Genomic DNA, 14,381 nt, shown 5'->3' on the forward strand with positions numbered 1-14,381 from the left:
GGCAAAACCTTATTGTGAGCTTAGAAAGGCTCAGCAGAGCTGTTTCTCTGATAACAGTGTCCACAGTGCTGATGAGTGACTTTTCCTTGTTCTTTTCCAAATTGTGTTCTCTGTCATTTGTATATGTGAGAATTATGGCATTGATACATCTATCTGTTAGACCACCCATCATGATTACCAGGTACCATTGGCTCCTGAGAAATATACATTCACACTGTCATTTACTTGATTTATTTTATTTTATTAATTACACTTTATTCATTTTGTATCCCCCCATAAGCCCTCCCTTCTCCCCTCCTGATCCCACCCTCCCTCCCCTTTCTGCATGCATGCCACTCCCCAAGTCCACTGATAGGGGAGGTTCTCCTCTCCTTTCTGATCTCAGTCTATCAGTTCACATCAAAAGTGGCTGCACTGTCCTCTACTGTGGCCTGGTAAGGCTGCTCTCCCCTCAGGGGGAGGTGATCAAAGAGCAGGCCAATCAGATTATGTCAGAGGCAGTCCCTCTTCCCATTACTATGTAACCCACTTGGACACTGAACTGCCATGGGCTACAGCTGTGCAGGGGTTCTAGGTTATCTCCATGACATTTACTTGATTTTTAACTAAGACATTGTGGTTCAAGATGAACATTCCTGAGGCCTTTCTGTCCATCATTTTTATAATTTACACATGTTTCTGCATGACTTTGAGCTAAGAACTCCCTTAAATATATCTGATTTTACACTGTGACCATGTTCAGAAGAGGATCTTACTTAGCATGCTTAGGAGTAGGCAAAGTTATATGAGAATATATCCAGACACCCGAAGTAAAATTTCAATGCTTCTTCTGTTGAAGAAAATCATTGCTTTGGAAACAACTCCCATGCTCTTCTTGCCTGCCATGGAGGGGACAGTATAATTTTCAGCTATTGTCTTGGGTGTTGTGATGGCTATTCTTGATAGTCAAACTAACTACATCTGGAATTAACTAAAATCTGAAGAGTTGGGTACTGTGGGGGATTTTTCTTAATTATAGCTTTTGAAATGAGAAAACACTTCTTTTGAGATGACAAGAACCATCTTTAATCTAGGCCACAGTTTCTGGTGGCAGCCTACACATATAAAGAACATTGAAGATGGTAGCTCTTTCTCATCTGCTTTCCCTACCTCTGGCTAGCAAGGGTTTGCTTTTGTTTGTTTGTTGTTTTTATTTTTCCTGGCGTTAGAGTCTACTTTGGAATTCTGCTATATACTTAAGAATGGCTGAGACATTCTCCTACATGGACTGAGCCACTCACTACCAGAGTCTTCAACTTTCCATCGGTAGGCAGCCATTGTTTGACTAGTTGGACCACAGCCTGTGAGCCATTCTAAAAATCCACTTTCTACAGGACTCTCCAATGGGGTCACTGTAAAGACCTCCAAGTGAAGTCCTCCCTAGTAGAGTAACTGTCTCCTCCAGCGTAGTCACTATGGAGTCCTCCCCAGTGGGGTCTCCTCGATGTGTTCCACAATGTGAACTCCTCTCCAGTGAGGTCACTGTAATGTTCTCCTCAGGTAACTGTCACATTGAAGCAACTATAGCGTGGTCCTCAATGGAGTCACTGTAGGCTAGGACATTAAGGTAACCCCATTAGGGAGAAGGTTACAATGATCTCACTGGGAAGGATGTTACAGTGACCCCACTAGGGAGGAGGTTACAGTGATGCCATTTAGGAAGACACACAGTGATACACACACCCTTCAAGGAAGTTGTTTTTTTTGTTTGGCTCCTGCCATTCTTGGCCCATGTGGACTTTCCCTCCCCACAGAACACCTACCCCAGAGGAAGAATCGTTCACAGAGGGTTAAGGTAAGGAGGACCGTTATTAGAAGACAGGACTTTTGTTCTGCTGGGATTAGAAAGGGGAATTCTGTACCTAATTTCCAGTTTTGTACAGAAATAGAAAAGAGAAGCCACACAGTCTCATCATCATAATCACCATGCACACATTATTATGAGGAGGAGAAGCAGTAGTAACAAGCTTTGTATATGCTATTTCATCTACCTAGAATAATTCTCTTTCTAGCTTAGCCTGGCTAACTCCCACAATATGGAGTTCATATCTCAGCCAAAGTCCCTTGTGCTCCAGAAAGCCTAGATGATGTGATTGTGTGTGTGTGTGTGTGTGTGTGTGTGTGTGTGTGTGTGAGTGTGTCAGAAAAAGAGAGAGTTGGGGTAAGGTTGAGACCACGCTGGTCTGCTCTAAAACCCACAATACTCTTGTATCTGAGATTATTAGTATAGGCCACCACACCTGGCTTACCACCAATCCTGCTGAGAACTGAAAGGAGAGAAGTGAAGATTAATGTCCGTGAGAAAGGAAATGAAGGTGTATGTCATCCTTTAGAAGTCCTTAGAATGCTTCATTTACATTCTTTTCTATTTTTCTTTAAGACAATGGCACATCAGCACAGCATCCAGCAAATACTCTCTATTCACCGAGAACTAACTTGCATTATAGAGTGATTAACTAAGTATTCTCTCTTCATTCAGCAAACACTTCCGGGGTCTCCCTTGCTCAGGCTCTTGGCCAGGGGTCCACCCTGAAAAGGTAGACACACTAGAGTCTGCTTCCTTGAGAAAATGCCTTCAGTTTTAAGGTGTGATACATCATGGCAGACACTGGTATGTACAGAGCATGCCTGTGTGTGCAGTGCATGGATTTTCCAGAGGAGGGAGGCAAACTTCTAGCTCTTATTTGGAAGCTGGTAAATTGTTATACCTAATCTAAGTTGACAGATGGCCTCAGAGTCTGTGATTTCAACTTTAAATGTATATTCTCTATTACAATGTTTTGAGATTTTTCTTTATCGTTCAATGTCAACTAAAAGTTAAGTATAGACCTGGAGGCAGGTAGACTTGGATTTCAAATCAGGGATCGTGTTTTCTGTTTCAGAAGGGTGGTTTAATTAAGCCAATCACTCATGTTCAGAAAATAATGAACAAGTGCTGAAATTAGCTAATGAGGTGGATGCCATGTATGATCATGGCACCTGACATGAGGCAATTTAAGTTTTTTTTGGTTTGGTTGGTTTTTGTTTTGTCTGTATTGATGCTAACAAGAAATTTGTTTATATTGAGATTTGCAAATCAAGAAATCATAAATAAAGTTCACATCTAAATAAAGAACACCTGTTTGGGATCAGGAAGGGTGTGCCAATCAGCAGGCAAAGGCTGAGCCAGACTAAACAAGCTTTCTGATAGAGGAAAGGGGGCTTATGCATTAATTACATTGGGATCCAATAAGCGCGACTGTAAATGTTATAACTCCATGGCAGTTACATCTGGGCAGGTCAAGAGGCAATATTTGTCATCTGCTATTACTCAAGCTTCCTAGCAAGGTGCTGTTAAATACCCTAAAAACTGTTCTTTTTGGCAGATTCTGTGTGTGCGTGTGCTTAGATCCAACATAGAGCCTGGCTTATCCTGGGAAGTTCTTTACCAGCTGAGCTGTAGCTTTCAGTCCCTGATTTTTTAATATGATGTGATTTCTTTGTTTGAAGACAGTCTAAACATTATAAAAAGACAACACAAATGTTTCTTTAAAAACATGTATAAATTAGCAATTTATTGAGGTAAACTTACACATTCCAAGAAACAGTCTGGCTATGTAACAAAATATTCAGATCAAATAAGTTTTATATTATCATTTCAAAACTTTTACATATAATATTTCAAGTGACACTTCATAAAAATTATAAATATCAATCATAAATTAAGTTACAGTTTACATATTTAAATTATCAATAAATTAAAAATAATTAAAATAGTGTCCCAACATTCATACTGTCAGTTCTTCGTAGAGAACAACATAAGGCAGATACCCAGTGACAGGATATGTTTTCTGACTCCGATGAGGAAGTCCTCAGCTTGGTACACTTAGGCATAGCACACTAGTTTTGCAAAGTAAACCTCTTGGTGACCTTGAGGAATTCTTCAAGTGCTGTCAGGATGAGCTGGGTGGTCTTGGACTTCAGCCATTCCGTCTGTGACTCCAGTTTCTCCAGTAGGAGCGCCTCGGAAGTTGGGTCAGGAAAGACTATTTGACCTGGATCCTTCACCTAAAGGAGGAAAAAAGAAAGACTGGTTAAATATTGCACACGGTTTTTTGTTGTGGAGTGCTCTGGTCTGTGAGAAGATGTTCAAATTTAGGATGGATGAGACTGATTGGGTCCACATGCCCTGACTCAGTCAAGCTAGGGGAGGTTCTTTTGCTCCAAGTGCTCCCTGAAAGGGACCCATGCATAGCAATTACATTCTTCCCTGGCCACCCCAAGGTGATTATTATTAGCTTTTCAATAGCAACAGAATCCTAACTTCCTAACTTCCCCACTTACTACTCTGTCTGCCATTAGAGAGTGAGCATCCAGAGGTCAGCACCGTCTTTCATGTTAGTCAAAACAGTGCTGACATACAGTACTACTGCTGCCTGACAGACGACCCCAACAGGAAAGGTGGTTTAGAGGGCTCTCAAGAAGGTGATTTCTCTCTCACCTTCCATTTAGATTCTGATGAGAGTCTCTTAGATTGGTAGCATCAAGAATGCTGGAAACACTTTCCACGGACCCACTGGCATGGGGATGCCCAACTAGAAGGCTTGTCCCATAGCCCATGAGCCTAAAGGACTACAAAAGGGCCATAGCCAAGCAGCTGTTTACAAAAGTGAATCTCGGTTCTCTCCCTAGACTCTGCTGGAACAAGACCCCAGGTGAATCCTGTGCACAATAAACATTAATCCTGTGAGAGAAACTACAAGTGGCAGAAGCAGATTTAGCATCAGTTTCACTCCAGGCCCTTCTTATTGCATCTGGCTTGGCTCATCCACAGTCCAAGCTATCAACCTTCCATCCCTACCACTTAGTAGCTAGTGGTGACCAGAGCCCATAATCCCTTCTTTCCCTGATTTTTAGCCTTTGGCCACTTCTCTGCAGTAGGTCTCCGGTAACAAGAATATCACTTTTGTGCTCTGTGCTCTTCCTTTGGTCTGTTATAGTTTTCCTATCTCTTAAGCAATCAGTTAAAATCTATTGAGTACAGTTTAAAGTAGGTATTGATATTCTTTGCAAAAGAAAGCCAAACCAAAGCACCAAAGTGAAAAGAAACAAGGTCTTACAATCAGGAACTTTTGCTCAAAGCTTCTCCCCTCTGAGCAGCTCTCTGGGAGCAGTGCTGCAGCCCTGAGGTGCCGGGTGCTTTCCCTGAGAATCCCTTCCTCACACCGCATGGGAGATGGGGAAATACTCACCTCTTGTTTGAAGATACGAATTAGGGTTTTGGTGTTGCTCTGAATGGCTCTGGCTTTGTCTTTCTTGTTATCTTGTAAGTTGTTCTTCACATACTCCAGATATGTCTGGTACTCCAGAAGACCAGAGGTGATTTTCAATAGGCAAACGTCCTGTGAGTCGAACGGAAGGGGAAATCAGTTCCTTCTAGGAAACAGACTCAATCTGAGAATAAGAGTTCTGCTGTCCAGCACCTTCTCCCTCTGCCTCTCTGTCAGCTGACCTCATTTAAATATCTAGACAACTAGAGCCCTCAATTTATCTCCCCCCAAGAGTGTGGCAATGGGGATGCTATTCTGACCTCCTCACCTCTGCCCCAGTACCCTTCTCATATTCTTGTTCTTGTAGGCTGGCCCTATACCTGCTTTTAAAAACTAATCCATGCAGGTCATCTTACTAGTTAGAAGGAGAGGGGTGTGGAGTCTGTTCTCAGTAGGGAGAGTGGGCTTGGATCCTTCCAGGGGCAGCCAGAGAAGAAAATGTTTCCTGAACCACTGTACTAGAGAAGAACCAGCTAAAACTGCTATGATTTCTAATATTTAACAGCGCTGAAGAATCCCAAGAGATTGGGACTTTACCTGTCCAGAGAAAAATTGCTTTTTAATCAAAGCTTCAAGTTATTTTTCCCGTGATATTTACATAATATTTTTATATCTACTCCCCCATCTTTGCTGCCTGATTGGGACTGTATGTACCCACAAACCACAAGCAAGAGAGGACTTTGGCTGAAGAATTGCTGAAAGTAAATGTGACAAGTTCTTACCCGATTGTATCCAGTATGGAAGCATCCATCATCTCTCTGTATCTCTGGAAGTTTCAGATTGTTTTCTGACAATGCATTTTCCTTGTTCATACAGTCAGGATTGTCATTACACAACTGCAAAAGAGTACCAGAATGTAATGTGCCCCTAAAACAAACACCACTAGAGGGCCAATTCATGCTCTTCCACATACAGGAAAAGAAAGCTACACCTTCTTGGCACCCTACTAAGCAGGCTAACAGAAAGGCACCTTGAGCTCAGTCCCAGGCTCTCGTTGGGCTTCAGGCCTGCTGCTCCTCAGAGTCTGATTCCTCTCTTCAAATAAGGAATTATTTAAGCCCCCTTTATACATTTGTTTTAAGGATTAGATGACATAAACTGTCAGGTACATAGTGGAACTCAGTAAATGACAGAAATTTTGATAATTTGGGGCAAATAAATTTAAATCACAAAATATTCCATCTGGACTGGTCTGTGCCATCATCTGTTATTCCACAATTTTGCAGACAATAGTCCCAAATAGTAGGAAAATTTTCCAAGATTACAAAGCTGGTTCTACATACTGAGACTTAGATAGAGTATGGGCTCTTAATCTCGCTTGTGATTTTTTTCTGTCAAGCATAGTCAAAGTAATTTGCATTTAAAGATAAGAGATACTTTAATCTAGGTAGGTTGGTTGGTTGGTCTGTTCCTTTGTTTTTACTTTTGTTTTGATAAAGTGTCTCTCAATGTATTCCTGGCTGTTCTAGAACTTGATATTTAGACCAGGCTGGCCTCTAACTGACAGAAATTTTCCTGTCTTTGCCTCCCATGTGCTAAGATTAGAGACATGAACCATCATGCCCAACCTGCTCTAGTTTTTCTTTTAGCCCTTTTTTTGGGTGGGCAGGGGCTGGGGCTCTGTAAAGTATGCATCTTAGTTGGGCTGACTCTGGAGAGACCTGATCACACAGCTTACATTCAACCAAAAAGCACTGCAACTGCTACAAGCAGCTGAAGATTCACTTCCAGGGGCATTTTCTGACCCTTCTATAGAGTTCAAGGGCCAAATGAAGGTGAAAAGACCTTACTCTTTGGTAAGGGGAATGGAAGCAATGGCTAAATGTGGAGCTGAAAATGGCCCACTGTGATTTTTTTAGAAACGCAGCAATATTATGTATTTTCCAGACAAGAAAGGAACCCCCTGAGAACAACAAAGAGAAAAAAATAGAAAACGATCTAGTCTGATCTTTAGCCTCAAATCCTAAGGTCCCTAGAACCCAGCAGAGAATTCCCAACTCAGGAGCAAAGAGAATGAATGAATGCCCACAGTGGGCCTTCATTGCTTTTACAGCCTACCTACCTGTTTTCTCGTTTCCAAGATTTCACTGAGAACATATGTAATCAGGCCTCTGACTTGTTGTGAAGTGGTGTATACTGGTCTGTTGGGGGTGGTGTCCTCTGTGAAGTCTCCTCTCCGGACTTGTGAAGTAGGGAAGGCAGTGGCCATCACCACCATCAGCCCCAAGAAGGCAAGTGCTTGGAAGTCTCCTGTGTGAAGGGAAGGCAAAGCAGCAAGTGAGCAAAGAGCACAGCTGGGAGCCTGCTGCTGGCTGGTGGCCAGCCCGCAGGCTCGCTCTCAGCCCCACGTTCCTCTCTCACGCAGTCTCAATTGCTCCACCAGAGGGCGAGGAACTGCCTTCACTTACTTGCGGAGAGGAACTTCATAGCTGTTCCTGGAGGGCTGATGGAGTTGTCTTTCGTTCCTGGTGGGCTCGAGAGCAGAATGAGCTACCGACATCCTCAGTCTCATATTTATCGGGAGTCGACTCTCTAATTTTGAGACTCATGGGAAAATCCCACATTTGATAAAAATCTTTGTTGGAGGGTGGGGGGGTGGGGCCAGAGTGGGTGGGGCTGATTGGAAACCTTATTAAGATTGCACAATGTGACGTCTGTTAGCATCGAAAGAATCACAACTAGGGGGGAAATATACTTAAGTCATCCTGAGGCTAACCCTAAGAAGCATGAGCACTCTCTCTTTCTTTTTTTTTTTTTTTTTTTTTGAGTGACTCAGCACTTTAGCATGTCTTGAAGGGGAAAAAAAAAAGCTAAAATGTATAACGTTTTATGAGGAGAAAAAGAAGCTAAAACTGACGTGATTTAAACATATATACATACAGAGAGAGCCAGAGAGAAACTTGAACTACCAAGAAGCTAGGATTTAGTATCACAGTTTGTTTGTTTGCTTGCTTTTTGCTTCTTATGTTTGTAAAAACTTAAGATGTTCTGACCTAAGTTTCTTCAGCTCATACAAAGTCACCCCCCCCCGCGCACACACACACACATACACACACACACACACACACACACACACACACACACGCTTAGGGTTACACAAACAGTAATGATGCCTGTGACACAGTGCCTCTGTTTCCTGGATCTTGTCAAGACCAATTGTATCCAATGGTTCATTTACCTCCACATTTTGTGCAGTTGTTTCCAGTGCCAGCTGCAGTGTGAGTAGAATAAAAAAACATCTTCTGTCTGCCATCAAGCGCTGCTGGTTTCTTTTCACCTCCCAGCCCATTCTCTGCTTTCTCCTGGTGGTCTCCTGGTTATCTTCCCAGGAGGACTGTCAGTTTCTGTGTAGCCGAGTTGCCCATATCTATCAGTGCTGACATAGTGCTGCCAGAACACATGTTCCAGCTCACTCTGAGGAAGCCTGAAGGTCTGTTGCAGTCCTCACGTTGTTGGTTGAAGTTTCTTTGGTTCAGGGTATATGAAGGATAAAGACATCAAAGAAGGGCCTCAGCTAGCTTGTGTCTGAAGCTCCTTTTTACTGGACGGCTGGATTTGCATCTGAAAGGTGGCACGGCTCACTCTGAATGACCCTTCCAAAGTCCAAGTCTTCCAGGCTGGGTCAAGCTTAAACAGACTCCTTCTTCCCTTTGGTTGGTTTCTTCTACAGAGCTGTTCCTGATCTTCTGCTATACTGTCTCAAGATACATAGATAGCATTCAGAATGACTCCAGACTGGAAGTAGGCACCATTTGTAGAATGCAACGTTATTTACAAAGCACACTTTTAGCATCACAATCAGCTTCTTTGCAAAGATTGCCTTAAGATTCATAAAGCAATGACCATTGCTAGGACAGTTAAAACATGTGTGGGCTTTCTCTCCTGTTTGTGTACATAAAATGTTAGGTCTGTCTATTGAAAGAAGTGAGGTCATTCATTCTTTCACTGTTTGAAGCACCAGACCTAGCGGGACTAGGGGGTTTTACTTTGAAAATGAAAATGGGGGAAGGAGGCAGGATGGTTTCACTTTTAGTGCTCGTGGGACTTTAAAAAGCAGCTGAAACAGCCCTGAGCTGAATCTGTCTCCTGCACTGAAGGAAGCCACTTCCCCAGCCCCCTGCCATGTGCTATCTCAGGCCTTATAGGATGGCGTTTCTTCTCTCCACTTAACAATTTTTAAATGATTTGATCATTTTTAGATTGTTAGACTTACTACAACATTCAGATTTCTCTTTTCAATAAAAAGGAACTTTTAAAATAGAGGGCATGCATCCATCGTAATGAATTCAAACAAGACAATAAGGAGAAATAAGGGTCCTGCAGTCAGTGCCTAATCTCCAGTGGTTTCAGTGAGACTCTTGTCAGCCTCATCTGGAAGAGGTTTTTTTCAGATCATGTATTTATACATGTTTTTATACATACATATGTATATGTACATGTTTATACATGCAGATACATACATTGTATGTTGATGGTCTTGATGCTGTCTACATAGCTTTTCATGGGGATGCACAAGGCTTTTGGGTAACAGTTTTGGTTAGAAGCCCAACTCTACCATTTGCTAACTGAGTTACCCCTGGATTTGTGTTCTTGTTTATTTATTTACTCTTTAACACCAGAATAATACTAGATCATTACTTACGGGGCTGTTCTAAAAATGAATGAGAGATAGAGTAAGCACTAACTCTATAATTTTCAAGAGCTGGAACTTTTCCCTCAGGGAGCTCGTCCAGCATGACTATAAGTTCGCCAGGGGTCATGCCTGTGACGTTACTATGGAGAGCCAGCTTACTGTGCTAGAGATGAGAGTCTCCTAACCATTTTCTGCCTAAAGAAATGAGATGGTAGCTGCTATGGGAAATCCATTATGGGGAGCTGGAGAGATGGCTCAGAAGTTAAGAGCATTTACTGCTCTTTCCAGAGGACTTAGGTTCAGTTTCTAGCATCTACGTTGTGGATCTGATGCCAATGCCCTCTTCTGGCCTCTGTGGGTGCTGATCATACATGAAGCACATACACACATACAGACAAAGCAATGCTAAAGCAAGTTCCCTTAGTTTAAACAATTACCTAGCTGTGTCTCACACCTCAACATTTCTCAGTGCCTTCTGCTAGGTGTTTTCGTGTAAGAAGTAACAGGCCATGCACATCTTCATCCTTCAAGTTCCTAAGCATGGTTCTCGAGCCTGAATGGCTTGACAACCCCAGCCAGAGCGTGAGTGTCTAGCAGTGAGCAAGAGACAGGTATGCGAGGGTTGGAAGACCAGGTGCTCTGCCTTGACCCCTTGTATGTCATCAGCATGGATTTTTATTAGTAGCAGTGCCTTTGCCTGGCTTGTGGGAGAAATAGACTCTCCCTAAACCAAAACATTAGTAACTCTGAACTCTATTTCTGCCATTACAGATTCTTTTCTCTGTATCTTCATGGGTTTCCCATTTGAAGAACTCATTGTGTGTGTGTGTGTGTGTGTGTGTGTGTGTGTGTGTGTGTGGCTATGTCTGTGTGTAAATTTTTTTCTACAGTTTTAAGTTGACAGCAAAATTTTTGGAAGGCACAGATTTCCTAAGCTGCCTTTATTTGCCCCCAAATCTCATTCATATTTTAGTATGTACTAATAACCAAGAAATGCTAGCATACATTGCCATTACCAATAAAAATTCAGGGACTTCAGCATCAGTGAAGCCACGAGAGGAAGGACAAGTAGGGATACGTATATGGAGAAGTAAAGGTAGTTTTCTTCTGTTGGACAGAGTTGGCTGTGTCCCCCTGAATTGTGCTAGTCATATCTACTTTTCTGTGTGATGATGGAATCCAGAGTTCATTAGTACATTTGAAATAAATGGAAGAAAGACGTTTCTGTTCGGTACTTAGGGTCTCTAAAAGAGAACTGCTCTGCACACTCTGGAGCTGCGGCAAGGTGCTCTTTGACTGGGGCTGGAGATGGGTGTGTCTGCAATTTAACTAAAAAGACTATCTCAGAGAGAAAAGAGAAGTCATGGGGACTAGGGAACTTGCAGTTGTTTTTAGAACGCAGTTTCACTTGTCACCAAAGCAGAAGATGTGTGCAAAGTGAAACGATGGGTAATTTAGCAGCTTCCTCTGTGAGAGAGGCTCTGGAAAATGTCTTGTATTGGGAAAAATTAGTGCTGTTACATGTAGAGAGACTGTGAGGGAGGCCTACGTGTGTCTGCTTGGAAGGCGCTGGCTGATTGGGAAGTTAGCCAGGCTAACTGCCTGAAAGCTGCCAGGCAGTTCAGTCTCGGCTCCGGCAGCACAGCCTCAGTTCTAAGGTCCCAATCCCACTGTAGCTCCTAACAACTTCGTCACATGGCCTTAAATTTCCCAGTGTGCAATGGGGCTAGACCTAGGTAGATCCCCTAATTCCAAGCTAAATGAACATCTACCCTGCTGTTTCATCTCTTCTTTGCCCTTGTTATTTTGCTATGCATGAAGAACTGGAATATCCTAGGCATTTGAGGAGTGGCCCTGTGGATAACGCGGAAGACTGCCCCTGCCTAGAGGTGCCTGCTGCATCTGCTCCTGTCTCATCTCTAGATCTAGAGCGTTCTGATCCCAACACATAGATAAGCCGGTCTCTCCAGTCTCTCTGAAGCTGGTTAGATGATAAGAAATTACTTTGTGATCCTGAACTCTCCTCAGGGCAGGGAGATCCCTCGTGCTGAGTGTGAGCTTGCTTCTCTCTGTAGGTTTTCAGTGGCTGCTGCTTGTGCTTCGAAATCATGAAACCTCCGTTTAGAAAACCCAGTTCATTTATTTAAGCAAGTCACTTAAACCACCGTTGGCTTCTCCAAACTTCTCAGTTCTCTGTGCTCAGAGTCATGGGCAGAAACTAAGCATGAAAAGCATCAGCTTTTCCTCCACTGCTTCCCCTCAAAATTAAGTAACTAAGAACCCATTTGAAAGTATTACATGCTGTGTCAATCCCAGCGGGTTCTCTGGACTGCCTGTGCTGTATGTCACCTCCCTTCTCTGCCCTTTTTAGTAGCTATTTGCTAATCAGAGAATATCTTAGTTCCTCTGAATAGAGCCTCTTCTGTACTCTTGCAAACTGGATTCATGAAGGTAGGAAGAGGCCTTTTTAATCTTCTGAGTGGAAACATTTCCACAAAATTCTTTAGACATGTGAAATACTCTCCACTTCTGCAACACTGGGTCCTGTTGCTTTGAAGCAGATCCACCCAGGTTGATTTAAAATGACACAGAAGAATTCAGATCCAGGTAAGCAACTCAAGGCCAAAGACTTAGTTAGAGGTGATAGATTGACACTGTTGGTGTGTGTGTGTGTGTGTGTGTGTGTGTGTGTGATTTGCTCTGTGTATACTTTGTATGTATGTGTGCATGTGTAAGAGAGAAAGAGAAAGAAAGCCCTTGACCCACAGGGTCAAGACCTACTATTGTTACAGATCTGCAGTGCTGCCCTTCTGTACCTTACAATATGAAGTATCCAGGGAGCCTGGGCTCTCTGTCTGCTGTCACTCTTCTACCAGGCCTGTGGCTTCTCCACACTGGTTCATGCCTGGGCTCTTGTGGGATGACTTATCCAGACTCCTTATCCAGGAAACCAGGTTACTTCCTTGTAGGTAAAATTCAGGTGAATGAGAGGTAGTGAGCAATAGGAGAGAAGGCTTGGTTCTCTTACTAGTCAGCTTCACAAGGGATCACAATGCCTGGAATCGGCAAAAGATCTTTTTGGGGCTTTGGTACCTAAACAACAGCTGCTGGTTGCATCAGATCATCTCATGTCTGTAACAACTGTATGTATTCTGTCATACATACTCCTCCTCTATGACTAGTTTGTTGCAGATGTAGGGAAGCCACTAAGGGACCCAGGTATGTAGTCTGGGGCAGGTTGTGCTTAGGAGATTCACGCCCAGGGTTGTTTCTGTCTGATGTTATATAGCTGGTCTTTCTGCTAGGCTTGTGGGGATCCAAATAATAAATAGCTTTACTGAATGTGTTGGAATGCAGGATTCAGAATGATAACGTTTTGGCTGAACGTGGGGTTCCCCTAAATTGGCCTTGCCTTTTTACTACATTACCAAATCCTTGGGTCCTTGTATTTTAGGAATACAGCTGTTTTCACATGTGAAAACTGCTATGATGACTAACAGGAGGGTGTCAGGGAGGGTATTTTCCCTCCACAGATTAAAATCTCTAAATTCTTTCCTGTTCCAGCAGTCTGCCCATGCTCCGTGATTATGCAGCTCTCCACTAGCTGTGCGCAAAAACCCAGAGTCTAGTCATCACGGGCTCTTGCAGAGTCCATCCTCAGAGTGGAGAAATAATTCTTGAACGTTGTGAAGTCTGAGGCTTTCATCTAGTTCCCACCCAAAGAAGAGTCAGTAAGCTAATTTGAGCTGTTTGGGATCTTTTCCATTTTCACGTGTCCAGGATTTTGGTGGCCTCTGGCAAAATCCACTAATTCAAGAGAAGCTGAAGTGCCTTTGTGAAGATGCGACAGTGCAGTGAAACAGCACACTCCCTAGTAATTGTAGAGCAAGTCCATATTGGTTCTCTGGTCTCAGCTTTCTGAAAAACTAGAATTAGAATTTGTGCCACCAGGCCTGGCTTAGTTTTTCTTTCTTTCTTATATTTCTCTGCGTATGCAACACAGAATAACGCTCTGAATTTAGATACATTAGTTGGAGTTCAGAAGGGAAGCAACAAGCTAAGTTTATACTCACTGTTGATAAGGCATAGGGAACACACTCATACCTTAGTAGTGATAATATGTATTGGAAAATAAACAATGGTTTCCTGAAGGTTAACTTATTGTTTGTTCCTGGAGTAAGGGCATCTTTGGATTATGAAGTTGTTCTGGTTGTTTATCATCCTGCACACTTTTCAGCTTGACTTGATGTTTGCTTTTCAGCTAGTATGGAACACAGCCAATCCCTGGTTGAAGTCAAGGGTGGACACTAGTATCTTATTGCTCTGTGTTGGTGGCAGGATGCATAGATAGCTTTCATGGGCAAAGATAGGCTGATCTTATCTCTTTTCTTTTTTTTTTT

At 42.8% G+C, this 14,381-nt stretch overlaps 1 protein-coding gene across 1 annotated transcript; it reads right to left on the reverse strand.

Annotated features, from left to right (window-relative positions):
* Positions 1-3,589: 3,589 nt before the first annotated feature.
* Positions 3,590-7,858, reverse strand: Il6 (interleukin 6). Its single transcript, XM_021626319.2, has 5 exons — positions 7,757-7,858; positions 7,411-7,598; positions 6,071-6,184; positions 5,271-5,420; positions 3,590-4,086 (listed from the first exon to the last, which is right to left on the reverse strand). The coding sequence occupies exons 1-5, from the start codon at positions 7,773-7,775 to the stop codon at positions 3,919-3,921; spliced, it is 639 nt and encodes a 212-aa protein (XP_021481994.1). The 5' UTR covers positions 7,776-7,858; the 3' UTR covers positions 3,590-3,918.
* Between the last annotated feature and the right edge of the window lie 6,523 nt (positions 7,859-14,381).

This window comes from Meriones unguiculatus, chromosome 21 (genome assembly GCF_030254825.1).
Source record: "Meriones unguiculatus strain TT.TT164.6M chromosome 21, Bangor_MerUng_6.1, whole genome shotgun sequence".
Lineage (NCBI taxonomy): Eukaryota > Metazoa > Chordata > Mammalia > Rodentia > Muridae > Meriones > Meriones unguiculatus.

Bases quoted from the DNA above. Each gene is read 5' to 3' on its own strand.
- Il6 (XM_021626319.2), bottom strand. The intron at 6,185-7,410 runs GTAGGTAGGCTG...ACTCTTTTGCAG, and splicing joins TCTTGGAAACGAGAAAACAG to TTGTGTAATGACAATCCTGA. The intron at 4,087-5,270 runs GTGAGTATTTCC...TTCCTCCTTTAG, and splicing joins TTCGTATCTTCAAACAAGAG to GTGAAGGATCCAGGTCAAAT.